This window comes from Harmonia axyridis, chromosome 2, assembly GCF_914767665.1.
Source record: "Harmonia axyridis chromosome 2, icHarAxyr1.1, whole genome shotgun sequence".
NCBI classification, from domain to species: Eukaryota; Metazoa; Arthropoda; class Insecta; order Coleoptera; family Coccinellidae; genus Harmonia; species Harmonia axyridis.
The window spans coordinates 23,851,353-23,868,978 of NC_059502.1; the positions used below are offsets into that span (position 1 = coordinate 23,851,353).

The 17,626-nt window shown below is 32.0% G+C and overlaps 4 protein-coding genes across 5 annotated transcripts in view; 2 read left to right on the forward strand and 2 right to left on the reverse strand.

Moving 5' to 3' along the window:
- Window positions 1-304: 304 nt before the first annotated feature.
- LOC123673583 lies at window positions 305-1,138 on the reverse strand. Its single transcript, XM_045608164.1, has one exon. It carries the CDS (start codon window positions 1,002-1,004, stop codon window positions 513-515), a length of 492 nt encoding a protein of 163 aa, XP_045464120.1. The 5' UTR covers window positions 1,005-1,138; the 3' UTR covers window positions 305-512.
- Window positions 1,139-4,022: 2,884 nt separating this feature from the next.
- LOC123673505 (GPI mannosyltransferase 1) lies at window positions 4,023-5,650 on the forward strand. The gene has a single exon (XM_045608023.1). The coding sequence runs from the start codon at window positions 4,163-4,165 to the stop codon at window positions 5,561-5,563; it is 1,401 nt and encodes a 466-aa protein (XP_045463979.1). The 5' UTR covers window positions 4,023-4,162; the 3' UTR covers window positions 5,564-5,650.
- A 3,055-nt stretch (window positions 5,651-8,705) lies between these two features.
- LOC123673511 (H/ACA ribonucleoprotein complex subunit 3) lies at window positions 8,706-9,424 on the forward strand. Its single transcript, XM_045608034.1, has 3 exons — window positions 8,706-8,869; window positions 9,181-9,226; window positions 9,283-9,424. Exons 1-3 carry the CDS (start codon window positions 8,816-8,818, stop codon window positions 9,378-9,380), a joined length of 198 nt encoding a protein of 65 aa, XP_045463990.1. The 5' UTR covers window positions 8,706-8,815; the 3' UTR covers window positions 9,381-9,424.
- A 437-nt stretch (window positions 9,425-9,861) lies between these two features.
- Window positions 9,862-17,626, reverse strand: part of LOC123673508 (dendritic arbor reduction protein 1-like) — a 475,514-nt gene continuing 467,749 nt past the window's right edge. Inside the window, exons 3-5 of one of the 2 annotated variants that reach the window (XM_045608027.1) lie at window positions 15,797-16,238; window positions 13,615-13,674; window positions 9,862-11,592 (exon numbers count right to left, since the gene is read on the reverse strand). In XM_045608027.1, the coding sequence (XP_045463983.1) occupies window positions 11,402-11,592; window positions 13,615-13,674; window positions 15,797-16,238 (693 nt within the window). In that variant the 3' untranslated portion in view covers window positions 9,862-11,401. The remainder of the gene's footprint in view (window positions 11,593-13,614; window positions 13,675-15,796; window positions 16,239-17,626) is intronic. The other variant, XM_045608028.1, reaches the window with a different exon arrangement.

Below are 17,626 nucleotides of genomic sequence, written 5' to 3' on the forward strand. Positions count from 1 at the left end.
GTTGACAGAAATCCTCCCTTTTTTGTTATTATAATAGACATTTCAAAATAAATATTCTAAACTTTTACAAGTATGTGAACTCTAATGTGAAGTTGATTATTTATGAATGTAAAAACAAGTAAGAGTTTAAGAGTAGCTTTAGCTAATCTTCGCCTTTTCATGGCAAATGTATGTACGTTTGTTGGATAAACTCGATATATTATTATTATTATGACCATTTCGTAATATTCAATATAAATAATTATATTTATTTGTCCTATATTATAATTATGTAAAATTCATTTTTGATTAATGAATATGAAAATTCTTATATATATTTTATTGAAAAAATTTTTTAAATACATACTACTACATATCTTTAAACACCAAAGAATATATTATGGGCACAATAAAAATTATATAGAAAATAGAAGTTCATTAACAATGATGAAATATAATAATCTAGATTATCAGACCAACAAACGTAAAAATGTCCAGTTTTTCTTAATATAGAAGTTAGGTATACCTAGAAGTTATTTTTCTGTTTCGGCTAAGGAAGCCTTAACAAGCCTTAATACTCTACACTTTTTCATCAAATATTTGAGTTCATTTTGTATAGTAACGGCTTGGATAGCCCACTGTAAAGAATGTTTATAGAATTTTTGAGAATTGAGTAGATTTTGCTGAGTAAAGAAACCAAACCATTTTACTGGATTGGAAACATTGTCTTTTGAATCTTCAACAGAATGTAACTGGTAACTATTCACCTCTGGAAATAAATCATTAGGAGAACCTTTTACTAGCATTGAAGGGGAAATAGTTTCCTCTGGATTCATAGGAATGTTCATAGCAGAGACCGAATTTGGGCCCATAATGTATCTACATTTGGCAAGGTTATTTTCACCTTCGATCATTGCCTTTTCCATATTAATATTAACTTTTATTTCTTCCTCCATGAGATATAGGGTATCCAAGTATAATTTGTCTAAGAGTTCGCAAACGTTTTCATAATCTTTAGATTCCATATTGAATAAATATTTTTTTCGGAATGTAATCACGGGATATATAATTATCAATTATCATAAGACAAATTAGTCTATATTTTAGACATCTCAACCTAAGCGGCGAAGTGATAAGCTGTTTTTGTTTTTTTTCATTTGTTGGCTGCGTTCAGTCATAGAAGTAAGCAAGGATGTTTCATTACTACTTTTTATGGAGGGTTGCAGAGAATGGGATATCTTTACCCTACATCTCCATACTACCAGTGAAACATCTTTGCTAGCAATTAGATATTAAAGTTCGTCTCCAAGCCACCTATCGGCGGTAACGGTAATTTCATGCGTAGGTAGGGTCGAAAATTCGAATGGCGTCAGGCCATAGACCTAATATCATGATGTGATATAAGGTCTATGCGTCAGGCCTGCATTTCTGTGATCATTAATAGTTAAATTTTTATATTTCAGTATTCATTGAGTTATAAGAGTTTTTTCCAGAATTCCAGCTTATGTTTAATTCATAACTAGACCGTGGGATTAGTGATTATTGACCTAAAATGTAGAAATCAAAAGTGTTTTATTGCGTTTATAGATGCAACAGTAGTGCCAACAGAGGGGCATCGTCTCATTCCAATGGTTGCCCAAGTATAACAGTTGTAGACTAGAAATAACTAGCAAAAGTATTATTGTCGAGAATGTTGAAATGGTAAAAATATTGAAATGCGGGCAGAAAATAACAGATTCCATGCGAGTTTGTTCAAAGCATTTTGAAGAGATTGATTTTCGTACACAAAGTCAGTTGTTAAAATATCAGTCAAGTTTCATGTATAGAAATATTTTTCGATATTTTTTTATTGTAGCACTTACAAAACTTAAAGGAAATAGGTCCTAGGTTTACGAACAGACAACATATTCATAGATTTGCGTTGAGTTGTTTCACTTGAGGTCTCCTATGACGGGCTCCCATATCTCTGTAACATTGAGTTACTGCTCCAGAAACGGTCAAGTCTCTGTATTCCCTGTACATGTTGTTGGTTCCAGTGTTCCAGATCAGGAATCATAGGTACCTCAACCTTTAGGAGAGGATCTAAGACCCGCAGATTTGTGTTTGAGACCAAAAAAACTAATTTGAGACGCCGAAAGCTGAAGAGGAATACAGTCTCAAGGGAAAATCTTCCTCCAAATACGCATGAGAACTCTGAGGAGAAAGAAAGACGGAATTTCAATAAGTATGATCCTGTACAACCGGTTGTAATTATGTAATGATCATTTCAAATCTAATATTTGCAAAATTTTCATTTGAAATCTAACCGAACTAATGATGCAAGTATTCAAGATTGATATTCTAGTTGAATCAAAAGATGATATTAGAATTACAGAAAATGATTCACTGCTGAATCTCTATGTGTTTTATTAGAAGTAAAGTATTAGGATATTTCCATGCAGGTCAACACATTATCAATATGTGACAATATTGGAACAAATTAAAAGCTCAACAGCTTGACCTTGACAGTGTTGAATTCTTTCGAAATGGTAGTTTTAAGAACCTAAAGAGGAAGGTGATTCACCCACCATTTATGAGAAACAGAAAACGAATTTCTCTTCAGGAGGTTGAACAAAATATATTCATAGTCAGAACAAGGGTCCATATTTTAGTTCCTAAGATTGAAAAAGAAATGATTATTTTGCCTATCTAGACTATGGGACCTATCGACCTATTTTTTTTTTCAAGATAATACCTGAAAAATTTTTATTTTGTCTTAATTTCCAGTAGTAATATAAATGTAAAATCTGAAGAAGCTACTGCGCAGCCAAATAATGGTTACTTAAATAATAAAGAAGTAAAAATAATAAAAATACGTAACTGTGAATTTATTTCAAGGAAAAGATACATTATTAAATCATTCAGGAGTTGAAGTATGGTGCAACATTTCCTTAATATTATTTTTTCAAAGAGGAAAACATAATTTAAATATTTTTCATTTGAAACGACAAACATTTGGCAAAGTATTCTAGTTTTTTTTTCAATTCATATCATTCTTCTTAATTAAATATTTACTATTCATCTGGTTAGAAGCTTGTTCTATTGAAATATGAAGATATTAACTTCCTATTACATGCCTATTATTTGGAGTTGCATCTGGATATCTAAAATATTCAGTTAAACTAAGAAAAAAAGTATTTTCATCATTCATCGTATTTTTTCCTAAATAAATGTTACAAATTACCACGAAGTCCTGCCGTTTACTATGATCTTACCTACACTTGAAAACGAATGCTTTAGAGGGCGGAATAGACCTTGCTTTCGGAGTAAGTTTGTGAACGCAACTCGGGAACACAGAACACTAATATATACATTTTATCTTTGCTTTGAGCATAGATAAGATAAGACAGAGTTTCTTGAAATGTCTAAATTTAAATAATCTATGGGATTTTTAGAGGTAAATTGCTCATTCCCCATGGCCCATTGAAGGAATTTTAAATTCTACCTATACCGGCGATATCGCATTCATAAATGCCAAAGAAAGACCCATGTAAAATTTTTGCGTGCAATATCCAAAAGTGTTTGACAGGTTATAGATAAATTTTATTTTTCCACGTAACATCTATCTAATATTACATAATTTCAGAGAATAATTTCCAGGAGTCTGCTTGTAAACAAGCTTTAGAGGAAATGCGGCAGTGCTGCATCAAATGGGGCACAGCTAGTTTCGTATGTGGCGGAATAGATACTGAAATTAATAAGAGGAAAGAGCAATGAAATCTATTCAAGAATACAAGCGGAAGGCAGTTCTGAAAGATAGAAGTTTCGTTTATAGAAAACCTAGATTTGTTATCTGGACTACCTCTATAATCGGATTAGGGCTACTTTTCTCCGGACCAATATACGACTTTTTCTGTGATCCTATTGACTATAGGGAATTTCAAAATATTCAACGTAATCACAAATCGAAATTTGATAAAGACTAGAATGGAGTCTGTTAAAACTGCCAAAAACAGACTTCGACAATATCCTTTGATACTTGCCAAGTGTGGAGCTGAAGCTACAGCATATGCAAATTGTGTTCTAGGAAAAGATAGTGTTTCATTGAATGCTTGTGATCAGGAGTTCAAATCATTTAAAAATTGTTTAACAGTAGCAGCAAAAAACTTGAAAACTCGTTTGTGAAATTTATTTCGCTCTAATTATGGAGAAAATTATCAAGATGATAAAAAAATTTCTCTGTATTGACTACAGATATCATCTACTTTTTGCATTAATGATAAGAGTTATACTTATCATTTATAGTGTTTACCACGATGCTGTATTTGTTGTTCCATATACTGATATTGACTACAAAGTTTTTACTGATGCATCTAGGTATGTACTCGATGGGAAATCACCTTATGAAAGACATACTTATAGATATTCTCCATTATTAGCTATTATACTTACTCCTAATTTACTTCTCTTTTCTCTATTTGGAAAATTTCTGTTTTCAGTCATTGATATATTTGTAGCATTGTTGATTAAGAAAATTATTACTTTCAATATTAAAGAGTATTATAATTTTTTGCAAACAAATAAGTTTCACCTCAAAAGGCAAGGAAAGTATATAGCTAATATTGTGGGAAATGAACCCAAATCTTGGGAAGAGAAAAATATCAATTTAGACTTTCTCACTAATATTGGTTTGTTGAGTTGGCTTTATAATCCCTTAACTATTGCCATAGGAACAAGAGGAAATTGTGATTCTATTGCCGGATTTTTAGTTTTATTGACAGTATTTTGTTTACAGTCTCAAAAGAAATATTTCATAGCAGGTTTAACACATGGTTTAGCTATTCACTTCAGGTTATATCCAGTTTTCTATAGTTTAACTTACTTTATGTACTTGAGTGATTATTCTTATTTTGTGGTCATGAAAGAGGATCCAAAAACCAATTTGAAGCATACAATTTTCAAGAAAAAATATTTGTTTTATCTATTTCCAAATAAGAATCAAATATCTCTGATAACTGGATGTTTATTTTCTCTTATATCCTTGGTTGGTTTCTTCTATTATTTATATGGATATAAGTTCATTTATGAAACCTATCTATATCATTTTATTCGTAAAGATTCACGTCACAATTTTTCTCTGTATTTCTATCTGCAATATTTGACTGCTTTCGTTAAGAATATTCCTATATGGCAAAAAGTACTGATTAGCTTACCCCAACTAGTATTGAATGTAGTGTTATCTATAAGGTATGGCCTAGACAAAGTTAGTATGAATTTTGGAATTTTAATCCAAACAATTGTTATAGTTTCTTTCAATACTGTTTTAACTTCTCAATATTTCGTTTGGATTATGGTTATTTTACCTATTTGTTTGTGGCAAATTAAAATATCTATTCGTACCACAGTTTTTTGGGTAATAATTTGGTTTGTGGCACAAGGAGCTTGGTTACTACCAGCTTATTTCTTGGAATTCAAAGGACAAAATACTTTTTTTTATGTTTGGTTACAGGGATTAGCATTCTTTTGTGCCAACATTGCGTTTTTAGGTAGATTGTTAATGTATCACAAACCTTATAACCTTGATGTGCTTGCTAAAATTATGTGAAAGAAGGATTAGAATGTCAATTTTACTTAATATTGTATAGTTATTATAATTAAAAAAGGAACAACTTGTTATATTTGTGAAAAAATATTCTTTCTATTTTTTTACCTCAGTTTTTTGAAATATTTCCTGAATAATTCTAAGCTGTTAAAAGAATGATATATTCTCAAAAAAAGATTCATTTGTAATATTAGACTATAACAAAATTTTTTCCTTTGGAATTATACTTTTTATTAAAAATATCTTAATTAGATTACAGGAGGTTAATAGCTGAAAACAAACTTGAACAATCAACAAATAATTTCATTTTGACACTCCAAACAGCTGCTCAATAAGCTACCCCAGAAGAAAGACCTCAAAATAATTGCTACAATTTTCCAAATGAGTTCAGATGACTGCTAGTTGAGAAAATAAGAGATTATAAATATTTTGAAAAAAGACTATGCTATACTTGTAGGGTGATTCACCGGGATTACTAATATAATAAACTAATTATGATATTGTGCTGAAAATTTGCATGTTGGAGTTTGAGACAATGATTTTTCTCCCTAAAATATTTTCAGATCTCTACAACTTCTGGTATTACCGAAAACATACTACTACTTCCTTATTTCAATCGGCACACCCACTATATATTATCGCATCATTACATAGCTTTTTTGATTACAATTTCAGCAATATGCAAACGTTGGGTAAAAACTCAACGGTTCATGAGTTAATGAGATTCTTTGAAAAGAATGCAGATTCACATTTTTTTCAATATTTCTGCAGAAAGAATTTCTTTCAAGGAAACCATTTTATTTTCGATTCTGCAAATGTGTAGTATTATAAGACTGTTTGCAGTTTGGATCAAAAATGTACAGGGTGTTTATAAGATCATGTACTTGGACAACTCAAATTCTTCAAAACTCAAGATTTTCAAATTAGATTGTAGTAAATTCGTATGTTTTGCCATTAATTACTTCATCCTTCACAACACCTCTCTCTTTGATAGTCCGCAAAGCGTAGGGAGCAGAAGGAGAAGCCATGTGACTGTGAGGGCCATCGGCCAGTCGTTATTATAGGTCTATGATATAAGTGGACACTAAGATGCATAGAATACCTGGTGTGTCTACTTATACCTGTAAAACTTTCAGACAAAACGGGAGATTTTTCAGATTTATACCTACTTGATTTCGAGGGATCGCGGTCTGTTTCAGATGGCGCATACATCGTTTACATTTGACATTTCTCTCAATTCTCGACTCTTGTGAACCAAGGGCGTAGTTTTTTTTTCTTGGTGGGGGATTATCGAAAAAAAAATTTTTGACGCAACTTTTATTCATATCTGTAATGTTAGAAAAAGAAGTTTGATAATGAAGTTTGAACCAAATTACTAGAAATAATTTAATTTGTTACTAATTCGGTTGTTCTTACCTTATACTGGGTGTTCTCAAATTAGAGTTACGAAGGAAAATGAGAAATTACTTGGATAATTTTGAGAAAAAATAGTTATTTATGTATCAAGGGAGTTATGAGGGTTTTAACCACAGAGGGCAACAGATTTCAATCCCGAGGGACGTAAGTCCCGAGGGATTGTTGCGTTGCCCGAAGTGGTTAAAATCCAATAACTCATAGATAGATAATTAATTTTATTTCATACTGCATGAAATATAAAAACCAAATTGTTTTGGTTTTCAGAACAAAACGAATTATCTTTATTAAGAATTAAGTAGGCATGGTTGCCATGGAAATGTCACTGACAACATTGTAGATATTTGTCATATCGTGTTTCTCATCATATTCAAATTTGTGAAAATGAATGCAAACTCAGAGAGAATTGAGATTTCAAGAGATTTGTTGGAAAAGGCTGAAAAAGCTCGTTCCGTACTACTACCGATAAAGTCGGAACTTAAGTACAAAAAGGAATATGAAAACTGCAAGAATGTTAGCTGGCATGTTAGATGAAAGAAGGGAAACAACTTCATGTTTGAATACAGTCATTAACAGTGACAACCGTTTAATAGAAAATCCTTGCAATTCGGGTAACAACTTTAGTGGTAAATTCGACAACTGTCGGTTTGTTTTTGTGAACACTTTAGAGGGAGTTAAAGATCTATAACTGCCCCGTTTAACTCCCAAGGGAGTTATGACAATGTTTATAGTTACGGTAACTAAGCATTTATTCCTTTGTAATGTATCAGTATGAAATAAAAAGTTTTATGAATATGAGCCCACAAACGCTTTGCTTTCAATATACAGGTTGTTTCTAGTGTGTCGTACAGTTTATCAAATATTCATTAACCTTCGCTACAGATTGGGTAAATAAATACCAAAACTTATAATTGATACATTCATTAGAGCTTACTAGCTGGATATTTATAATAATTTGGATTTTCTTGAGGATTACTAGAGATTTTTTCTCGAAATCGCTAGCTTATACGACAGAACTATAACAAACCAAAAAGTGTAGTACTGGACCAGAATTTTTTTCTACATTTTTCTGAACTAACAACCATTCACCAAAATATAGTTTTGGAGGAAGGAAGCAGGAATCCTTCTAGAAAAAATATCACTCTGTAGATTTGCATTCAAAATTAGCATATCACATGGTGACAACTTTAAACTGGAATATCTATGGCCAATTCAAATTAAATAATATTGTGAAGGGAAGGTTATACAAAAAAAAAACGTAAACTTTAACACATGTATCTCAAAACAAAATGTTTGGGGACTCATGTTATAGGACTTTTTTTCTTAAAATGATACGGAAATCTGTCATTTTCATTTGTATCTCCAATTTAGGAACACCGTGTAATTACCCCCAGTATCCCCCCATTTCTACGCTCTTGTCGTAAACTTTGAGTATAGAAGAATAATATTTTATATTCTATGGTCTGCCATTATATTCCATTCATTTGATTAAAAATTCAATATGAACTGAATTGTAATTTATTGTGAATGTTTGCAGTGTCTAAAATCAGTATTTCCTTTTTAAACGGCACCTGGCAGATAGCGGGAATTCGAAATTTTTTGAAGAGCGCCCCCTTACAGAACTCTGGTGAAGCAGACCACCAAAGCAACAGGTGGGTCAACCAAAAAGTCTGGAACAAAATCGAATCAGTAAACAGACCAGGTATTCTATGCATCTTAGTGGACACATCAGGTTTTCTATGCATCTTAATTCTAACCTCTACCTCATTCGTAGTTCGGTCAACATTCCCACGTTCTGTTATTTACTTCTATATAAAAGAATATATCCTAAATCCGTTGAAAATGTATTTGATGTACTACTTAGACAGCAATGGCAAAAGGATATATACATTGGAGGTGAGATTTAAATTGTTTTTAATAGACGATATTTATGTATGTAACACTAGAAAACATCAAATATTTGAGCGAAAACTATAAGATTATGATACATGTGATTGGCCTTCTCTATATCATTTTTTGTCTATATCCACTTTTTATGAGAGGTCAAGAACAAAATGTGCTTTATCTTGGGCGCTGTTGCTTCGAAATTCGAAAATTTTTTTCCTTACAAAGTGATCATACGGTATTTTTTTACTGCGAGCACCAAATTGATACCATTTCTTTCATTCATCAATTATTTTTTAATTCAGGAAGTTAATTTATTTCAGAAAACATCACCAGTTGACGGAAAACCAACTTTCTCAGCTCATCCTGGTAAGTAGATCGTTGATTTTAGTAATGACCCTGCTGAAGTATGATTTATTTTTCAGCAAGATTCTCACCAGAAGATAAGTACTCCAAACAGAGAGTCATCATAAAAACAAGGTTTGGTTTATTGAAGACACAACAACCAGCTCCAGTGTATTAGCTTGTAATATGAAAAAAATGTATATAAAAAGTTGATTGATTTGATTTTTTCTTTAAGTAGTGTACCTTACATTGAAGTTTGAAATACTCTGACGTGTGGTAGTGACACCACAAGTTTTACAGGTTGTTCTGAAACTGGAGGTACAATGGAAAATGGGAGATTCCTTGGATAATATTAGGTTATTCCTTGTAGTCCTCCTTTTTTTATGATTATACTGGTTTATCAAATGTAAGTAATCATCTCTACAGATTGGGTAAATTACCATAACTTGAAAAAAATCAAACTTTAATACCCTGTATCTTGAGAACGAAAAGTTGCGGGCCCATGTTTATAGGACTTTCTTCTAATGATCTGAGGAATCTTGTCATTTTTGTTTCAATCTCCAATTTAGGATAGTTTATCCATAATTAATATTGAATATAATGTTTTTATATTTTAATGTCTTCTGAAATGTTTTGGATAGGATATTAAATATGTAAGCTTTGATAAAATAAAACTTTATAAAAGTAAATTTCAGAAATAAAAACAAATTTCAACTTATTGGGGTAAACCAATCAATAATTGATAATTCTATTTTGTCCAAAAGAATATTCATTTAGACCTTATAGAAGGTTATATATATCCTGTAGTGGACGACTATGATCAATTATTGTTTGGATCACATCATGATACTTGTTTATTTTATAAATAGAAGTAAACAGTACAAAAATTATAATGTTAGGTGATAAAGTTTGTGATATACTACACAATAAAGAATAATGATATAAATACATTAAGAATGTATATTTACTTCTTACTAAATTCTAATTTAAATAATTACAAATTTCTCAAAGGAAAATTGACTAGTTTCTAGTCAATAATTATAACGCAAATCTCTATACAATTGAATTAAGTATATTCAGTTAACATATTTGGTAACTTACTGAAGATGTGTACATTCATTCAAGAATCGATTATTCTCCATAAAAATCATAATATCTAAGAAATCACAAGTGGTAAAAAATGGCAATGCAATTTATTTTCTAACATCTATGAATCTATGTAAATACATACCTAATCGAATAAAATTGTAATACTTTGCAAACATTGAATATTTACAGAAAACGTACATGCTATGGCATGTTTTTACAGCATTTAATATTAACACACATTGCTAATTGTTGTAATATTTCATTGAAATTTATGAGAATATGCAACAGTGTTTGAATTTCAATTTTCATCCTCATTACGATGTAGAAGAGAGGACTAAAATATTTTAGTATATATTATATAAAATGGATGTATCTAGAAATCCCAAAGTTCGAAACTATATTGAATAGTTTCAAAAGTTTATTTCACAGAAAATACTACACTACAAATTTTGAATTAAAAGTATGTAAAATATGTTTTAAATTTTCTCTGAAAATCATTTTAGAGCCGAGAAGAAAGTGATCATAAAGCAAAATATTGAAATTTAAGAATGAAAACAGTGAATTTGATTTTGAGTTTAATTTTTGACTAAATGAAAAAAATTGGGATTCATAAATTCATATCACTGGTGTTGCATTTCTACAAGCTGGTTGATTTCAAACGTGATGGAAATATGCTAATCGAGTAGAAGAAATATAAGATCAGCTTCTGAATCAAAAATAGTTTGATACAATTAGTTTAAAATTTACTTCTTAAATTGTTGTAGGGAGGGCTGTTGATAAGGGAAATTCATAAATTTTCAAAAAATCTATACACTACAAAACCCCAAAATGTACTAAGGAGTTTTCATAAATTCCACTACAAGGCCTCAGTTTTGTCTGAACAAGGCATACAATAAGGCATAGAAAATCATCAAATTACAACGTGATGAGATCACAGTTCAAATGGAATGGAAAAAAATAAAATATGTAATTCATAATCTATAATAATTGGTGATGGCTTCTAATGAACAAATTGTGTTCGAATTGGTGATTCAATACTTTCTCTTTGCATCTCTTAGATTCCCATAAGAATAGTTACAAAAGTATGCCAAAAAATCTTATGTCCAACAACTATTTGGATGTTTTGGGTAGATGGCGCTTCATATGTAGAGCTAAGTGATCTGATCTTGCGAAGGATCTTTCACACACATTACATTTGAACGGTTTTGCACCGGTGTGTTTTCGATAATGACGAGTCAATTCGTCGGATCTAGCAAACCTCCATTCGCAGTCGGGCCACTGGCACTGATATGGTTTTTCACCTGAAAACATATTGGATAATTAGCATATTTTTAATACTTCGTTTTTATAATTCGTAGTGAGTTGGCATGAAAACTTCCAGCTAAAAATGCTAATATGTCTAAAAGTACTGGTGTGTTTCGCTAGATTTTTCAGTTTGAGATAATTCAGTTGACCTGAACTCATCATTGTCGATACTTCTATTTTTTTCTGTAGTAACCCAGTCATCTTAGTATAAAGCAAGTACTAATATCATTATTTGAGATACCCAGCTATAAACTCATATTAACTTGTATTTGGATATCCTAAAAATTGTCTCACAACCTACATTTGGTAGGGTGTCCGCGACTATTGAAATCTAAGGTAAAAGGTCAAAAAAATAGTTTTTTTTATATTTTTCGCAAATATCTAGTGTCCCATAGGTTTTTCGCTATTTGTGAATCAATATTGCAGAAGATAAATATCTCTATAACTTTTGTTTCCATTGTTGTTCCATACGTTGAATCGTTTTCGAGATAGAGGGCAGAGGGCATCATTTAAGCTCAATCGGTGGTCCCGTTCAAAAACATTGTCTATAAAGTTTGGTAGTTCATGATAAATAATTGATAATTATAAATTCATATTACTTTATATTGAAAAATCTTTTCTATTGAGAGGGGTCTGTACCGTTCCAGTGATCAGTTCAAAAATTAGTACGCTTTATTTTACGCTAGAGACTATGATTTATATGAGGTTTTCACTATTATTCATTTTGAAGATAACTTCATTGCGGTAAGTCCTTATTCATTAATTTTTTGGGAATGGAAAAAAAAGAATGAGATGAACTTTTAATTTAAGATAAATATGTGCATAATATAACTTTCCGAAAAAACATTTATTTTTTGATGAATTTTTACATAAAAATATTGTACAAAATGTCTTGTCAATGGCTGAAAAACGGTTTTATTGAATTAAAAAAAAACGTATTTTCAATTATTGCATGTGGTAGAAAAGACGTTAAATCACAGGAACGTTTGAGATTGCTTCACTCATCCAAGTGATGGAATCACAAAAACGCTGAGGGGGGATTTGTAGTTGAACATTGGCAGATCACGAGAAAGCCACGTGGTATAAACCCCTCTTGATGTATGGAATAATATTTTCCAATAAAAACATTTCTTGAGAATTTCATCTTTTTTTTAATGAGAAGTTATCAGTATACCGAAATTACATTAGAATAGAAATATAATTCAGATATTTCCCTTGTCAATTCAATTCAACGTATAGAAAAAAAAGTTGTACGGAATATTATCTTCTACAATATTGATAATTACAACGAATAGCGTAAAATTATATAGGAAAAGAGATATTTGCAAAAAATTCTAAAAAAATAGTAATTTACGTAACAAGTCCGGAAAATAGGGTTTTTTTGGACGAATAGACAAAATTCCAGGACGAGCGTAAGCGAGTCCTGGAAGTCTGTGAGTCCAAAAAAACCATTTTCGGGCGTGTTGCGTACAATATTTTTTCGGCAACCATGTAAAATAACACTATCGCTGCTGCTTTCCATATTTTATTGCGATTGCGATCAAAAAACATGCAAAATTTTGACAACTAATTTCATATGAACTGTCAGCCGTTATCTCGGTTGCTATGGATTCTATGATTCTTTTCCGGCCTAGTCCGGGAAGTACGTACTTTCCGGACTAGGCCGGGAAATGCTACATTCTCAGAGAAAAAGGGTCCGGGAAGTGAGCACTTCCCGGACGGTTGCCGAAAAAATCAATTTTTATTACCTTTTACCTTAGATGTCGCGGACACCCCACCATATGTAGGATGTCAAAATACAAGTTTTTAGCTGGGTACCTCAAATTCCGAGATTAATCATTAAGTTGACTGTAGCAGGTTATAATTCTACAGGGTGTTTCAAAAAAGGCGATTTCTGGGAGAAAAAGAGACACTGCATATAAAGGTAATCCAATTGTTTTTAAATTTAAATGATTTGAGTGGATCTATCAAAATATCTTCTGAGAGAATCGATAAATGGGTATATTTTGTGTATTTACCTGTGTGAATCCTTTGATGAGCCTTCAGGTGTGAACTCTTTGTGTATACTTTAGTACAACCTGTAAAGATTAATAATAATAAAAGATTTTTGTCAATAATCAATCTTTATATTAACTAGGGTGTATGAAAAAAAAGGTTGCGGTAAATCTGTGCGATATGGATATTACAGAAAAAGTAGGTATTTATCAAACAATGGAAGCAATAAAAAAATGGATTTCATGTAATAAAAACTTTGGAGGTACCTCATATAAGAGAGAAATTAATATCTACCAGTATCTGACAAAGCACAGAGACGAAAAACATGAAGATGAAAGTTTAAATATGCATTTTTTGCGATATACTTGAATGTAGATTTAGATTATCGACTAAGGCTGTGCGAAGCAAGCGCGGTCCCAGGGGGGTCATGACAACTCAACAATTTGTTTTTTGATTCATTCCCTTATCTCCGTTATTAAAAAAGATACACGGCCTTATAAATTTATCCAACACTTCATTACAAAAAATAAAGAACCTCTAAATTTTTTTTTTTTTTTTCAATATCGTTAAGACAAGCAGGTTGACGATTTTTGAGTTGTCTACCCATATCATCCCATGAATGTTCTATTGGGTTGAGATCCGGGCTGCACGCAGGCCAATTCAATATCTTCATATCCACTTCTTGCACTATACCAGCGTTGTCGTGCATTCACAAGAAATTGTTGCCGATATAAGTTATACGGTGCAAATATGGAATATCATGCTTGGATGAAATATGCGTAATATATTGTTCGTTCCAAGTCACCAAATATTCCAATCTTCTTTGATAAGATACATAATGGAATGATTCGAAAAATAAATTGTTCAAAAAATATGGGCCTACAATTTGATCGATGTATGCATTCAGCTATGTGGCTGGAGAACCCCACAGCGTGATTCAAATTTTTGAAGAAAAAAAGATGATCTCATTTTTGAACCCTGTTTTTACTCAAAGATGAAATGTTTTTGAAATTATACAGGGTAATTCACCGGGATGGCCTATTAGACGTTTATGGAAAACTAATCATAATTTTGAGCTGAAAATTTGCCTATTGATGGGGTTTGAGACAATGATCTTTCTCCCTAAAATATTTTCAGATCTCTACAACTTCCGGTGATACCAAAAATAGACTACTACTTCCTTATTTCAAATGGCACAGCCAGTATATTATTGCATCATAGCCAGTATATCATCATCATAGCTTTTTTGATGACAATTTCGGCATACCATGGGTAAAAACTCAACGGTTCATGAGTTATTGGGATTCTCATAAAAAATATGGTGGCGATGAGGACTCACATTTTTTCGAATATTTCAGCAGAAAAAGCTTTTTTCGAAAAAATTTTTTTCTTTTTCGATTCTGCAAATACGTAGTATTATAAGACTTCTGCGGCTTGGACCAAAACGACAGGGTTTTTATAAGAAGATCATGAACTCGGACAACTCAAATTCATCAAATCTCAAGATTTTCAAATTAGAACCTGTATTTTTTAATTTTTCAGTCGATTCTACGTACAAAAATATTGAGGGTTACTGAAGCAAACCCTTTACCTAAAATGAATATTTTAAGAGTCATCGAGGAAGAACTTTAAATGAGGAAAAACTGCTATTTATAACTGTGTGGGGTAGTCTGTGACTTCCGAAAAATACAGAAAGAAATTGAAATTCGATGTTTCCATAACTATATTTGACATATCAAGAATTGAAATGAATTATTCGTAATTGAAAATTAAATTGGTTTATGGATGTCTCAACAGTCCCAACGAAAAATTGATTAAATGGTATGGCATATTCCCGAAATTGCCATCAAAAAAGCTATCTAATGATACAATAATATACTGGGTGTGCCATTTGAAATAAGGAAGTAGAAGTCTGTTTCCGGTATAACCGGAAGTTGTAAAGATCTGAAAATATTTTAGAGAGAAAGATCATTGTCTCAAACCCCAATATGCAAATTTTCAGCTCAAGATTATGATTAGTTTTCCATAAAAGTCTAATAGGCCATCCCGGTGAATCACCCTGTATATCCCAGCATTAGTACTAATGAAAATCCTCGTTTTGACACCAAAATTACAAAACTTTAAATTTGTCCTTTATTTACAGTGTTGCGTTAATTTTGATGCGCAGTGTATTTATAATTGAAAAATCCAACATCACTATCTCACCTAAAAAATCACAATGGTGTATTCTCCTCTTCTCCAGCTCTGGATTATTTCTCCTGTTATACTTAACCCCAGTCACACCTATCCTGGACATCGATCCACCTGTACTCCCCTGACAAGGCACTGGATACGGCGGTGGTGGGGTGCGTCGTGGTAACGCCCCTCCAGGGGAGCCTGGTTCCGAACTAGGAGGGGTTAAGGGTGAAACGTACATCAACCTGGACATAGGGGGATATAGGGCATTCGTGGGTGGGGATGACGCGTTTATATTGTTATTGTTGTTGTACTTGTACTGTGGCTGATTGTTGTTATTGTTGTTGTGCAGCGTTGGCGGAAGGTGCATGGGAGTTTGCTGCTGGTATTGAGGACTCATGGAGTTCTGGTGGTGGTTATATGGAGATGTTGAGTCGCTCAGGAGGTGGAGAGTTGGCGACGGATGCATAATCTGAAAAATGTGTTGTTGTACTTAGTTTCAAGACATAAGATATGTAAAGAAATAGTATACGAATGCATAATTTCTATATTGAGAGATTTAGCAAATTTGGTTTCAACAGAAGGGAACGACTAATTTAGGAATTTTTCAACACTTAATTTTTTCATGAACGACTCATTTGCACTAGAGGTACTATACTGTGCCTGGCAAGGGTACCGGATTCAAGTCCACTCGACTTTTTTAATGGGGTTAACAGGTGTCCACATGAGGGGCCGAAAAATTAGAAGAATTGATAACTTGATACTTGGGTTGAGCTTGACATCACCCAAATTCAAGTAGTAGTTTTTTAATGTCAAGTATTTATTTATTGAGTACTTGACTTAACATTGAAAAACTATACTACTTATACTACTTGACTTGAACTTGAGTGATTGGTAGGAAAATATTTTTGAACACTCACTTCGACGAGTTAATTTTAATTTATTTATCTATTTGTAATTTTCAGAAAGTAATTTTATTTGATGATTTTTTAGATCAACAATTTCATTTCTTAAGCTTAAAACTGATTAATATTCAAAATCACTCTTGTAGGTATTTCAGCACTGTATTAGGTGGGCTGAAAAGTTCGAAGGCTGACATATAGGTAGACGTCGCTATTAGTATTAAATCCATATGATTTTTGGTGAGGTTTAACTTTCAAAATATACGTGTATATATGGACTATTAGTTAGTGCGATACAGCTTTTTCACTGAATTGACTGAAGTCACTTTAGTTAGTTGGAAAAGAAATTGATAAAACGGAATTTCGTTTGACAAGAGGGGTTCATACCGCATGGCATTCTCATGATCAGCTTAAGTTTAACTACTACCCTCTCCTCAGCGTTTTTGAGATCCCACCACTGTTCAGGACGAATGAAGCAATTTCAAACGTTCCCCTACTTTACCGTCTTTTTCTACCACATGCAAGAATTCAAAATACGTACGTCTTTATTTTAAATGTTATATTATATTTTTATGCGAAAATTCATGAAAAATGAATGTTTGTTCGGAAAGTTATATCATTCATTCAATGAAATACTCGATGAAATATTCATTCAATTATTTTTTTCCATTCCAAAAAAATTAAGCAATAAGGATTTTCCGTAATGACTTTCTATTAAACTGAATAATTGTGAAAATCTCATATAAATCGATGGCCTCTAGCGTAAAATAAAGCGTACTAATTTTTGGGCTGATCGCTTAGCATTGATTTTAGGCAAAAACTCTTGTTGAAGCTAAAGTTTAGTTTAGATATCATACGAACTCTGTACCAGGAAAATCAACCATTTAAAACTAGTTTGCTGAGTTTAAATGAAGCGAAATGAGCACCGAGAACGATGCACGTTGTGGACGCCTCAATC

Coding starts and splice junctions, on each gene's coding strand:
- LOC123673583 (XM_045608164.1), bottom strand. CDS start 1,004: ATGGAATCTAAAGATTATGAAAACGTTTGCGAACTCTTAGACAAATTA.
- LOC123673505 (XM_045608023.1), top strand. CDS start 4,163: ATGGAGAAAATTATCAAGATGATAAAAAAATTTCTCTGTATTGACTAC.
- LOC123673511 (XM_045608034.1), top strand. CDS start 8,816: ATGTATTTGATGTACTACTTAGACAGCAATGGCAAAAGGATATATACA. Junction 8,870..9,180: donor AAAGGATATATACATTGGAG/GTGAGATTTAAA, acceptor AATTTATTTCAG/AAAACATCACCAGTTGACGG. Junction 9,227..9,282: donor AACTTTCTCAGCTCATCCTG/GTAAGTAGATCG, acceptor TTTATTTTTCAG/CAAGATTCTCACCAGAAGAT.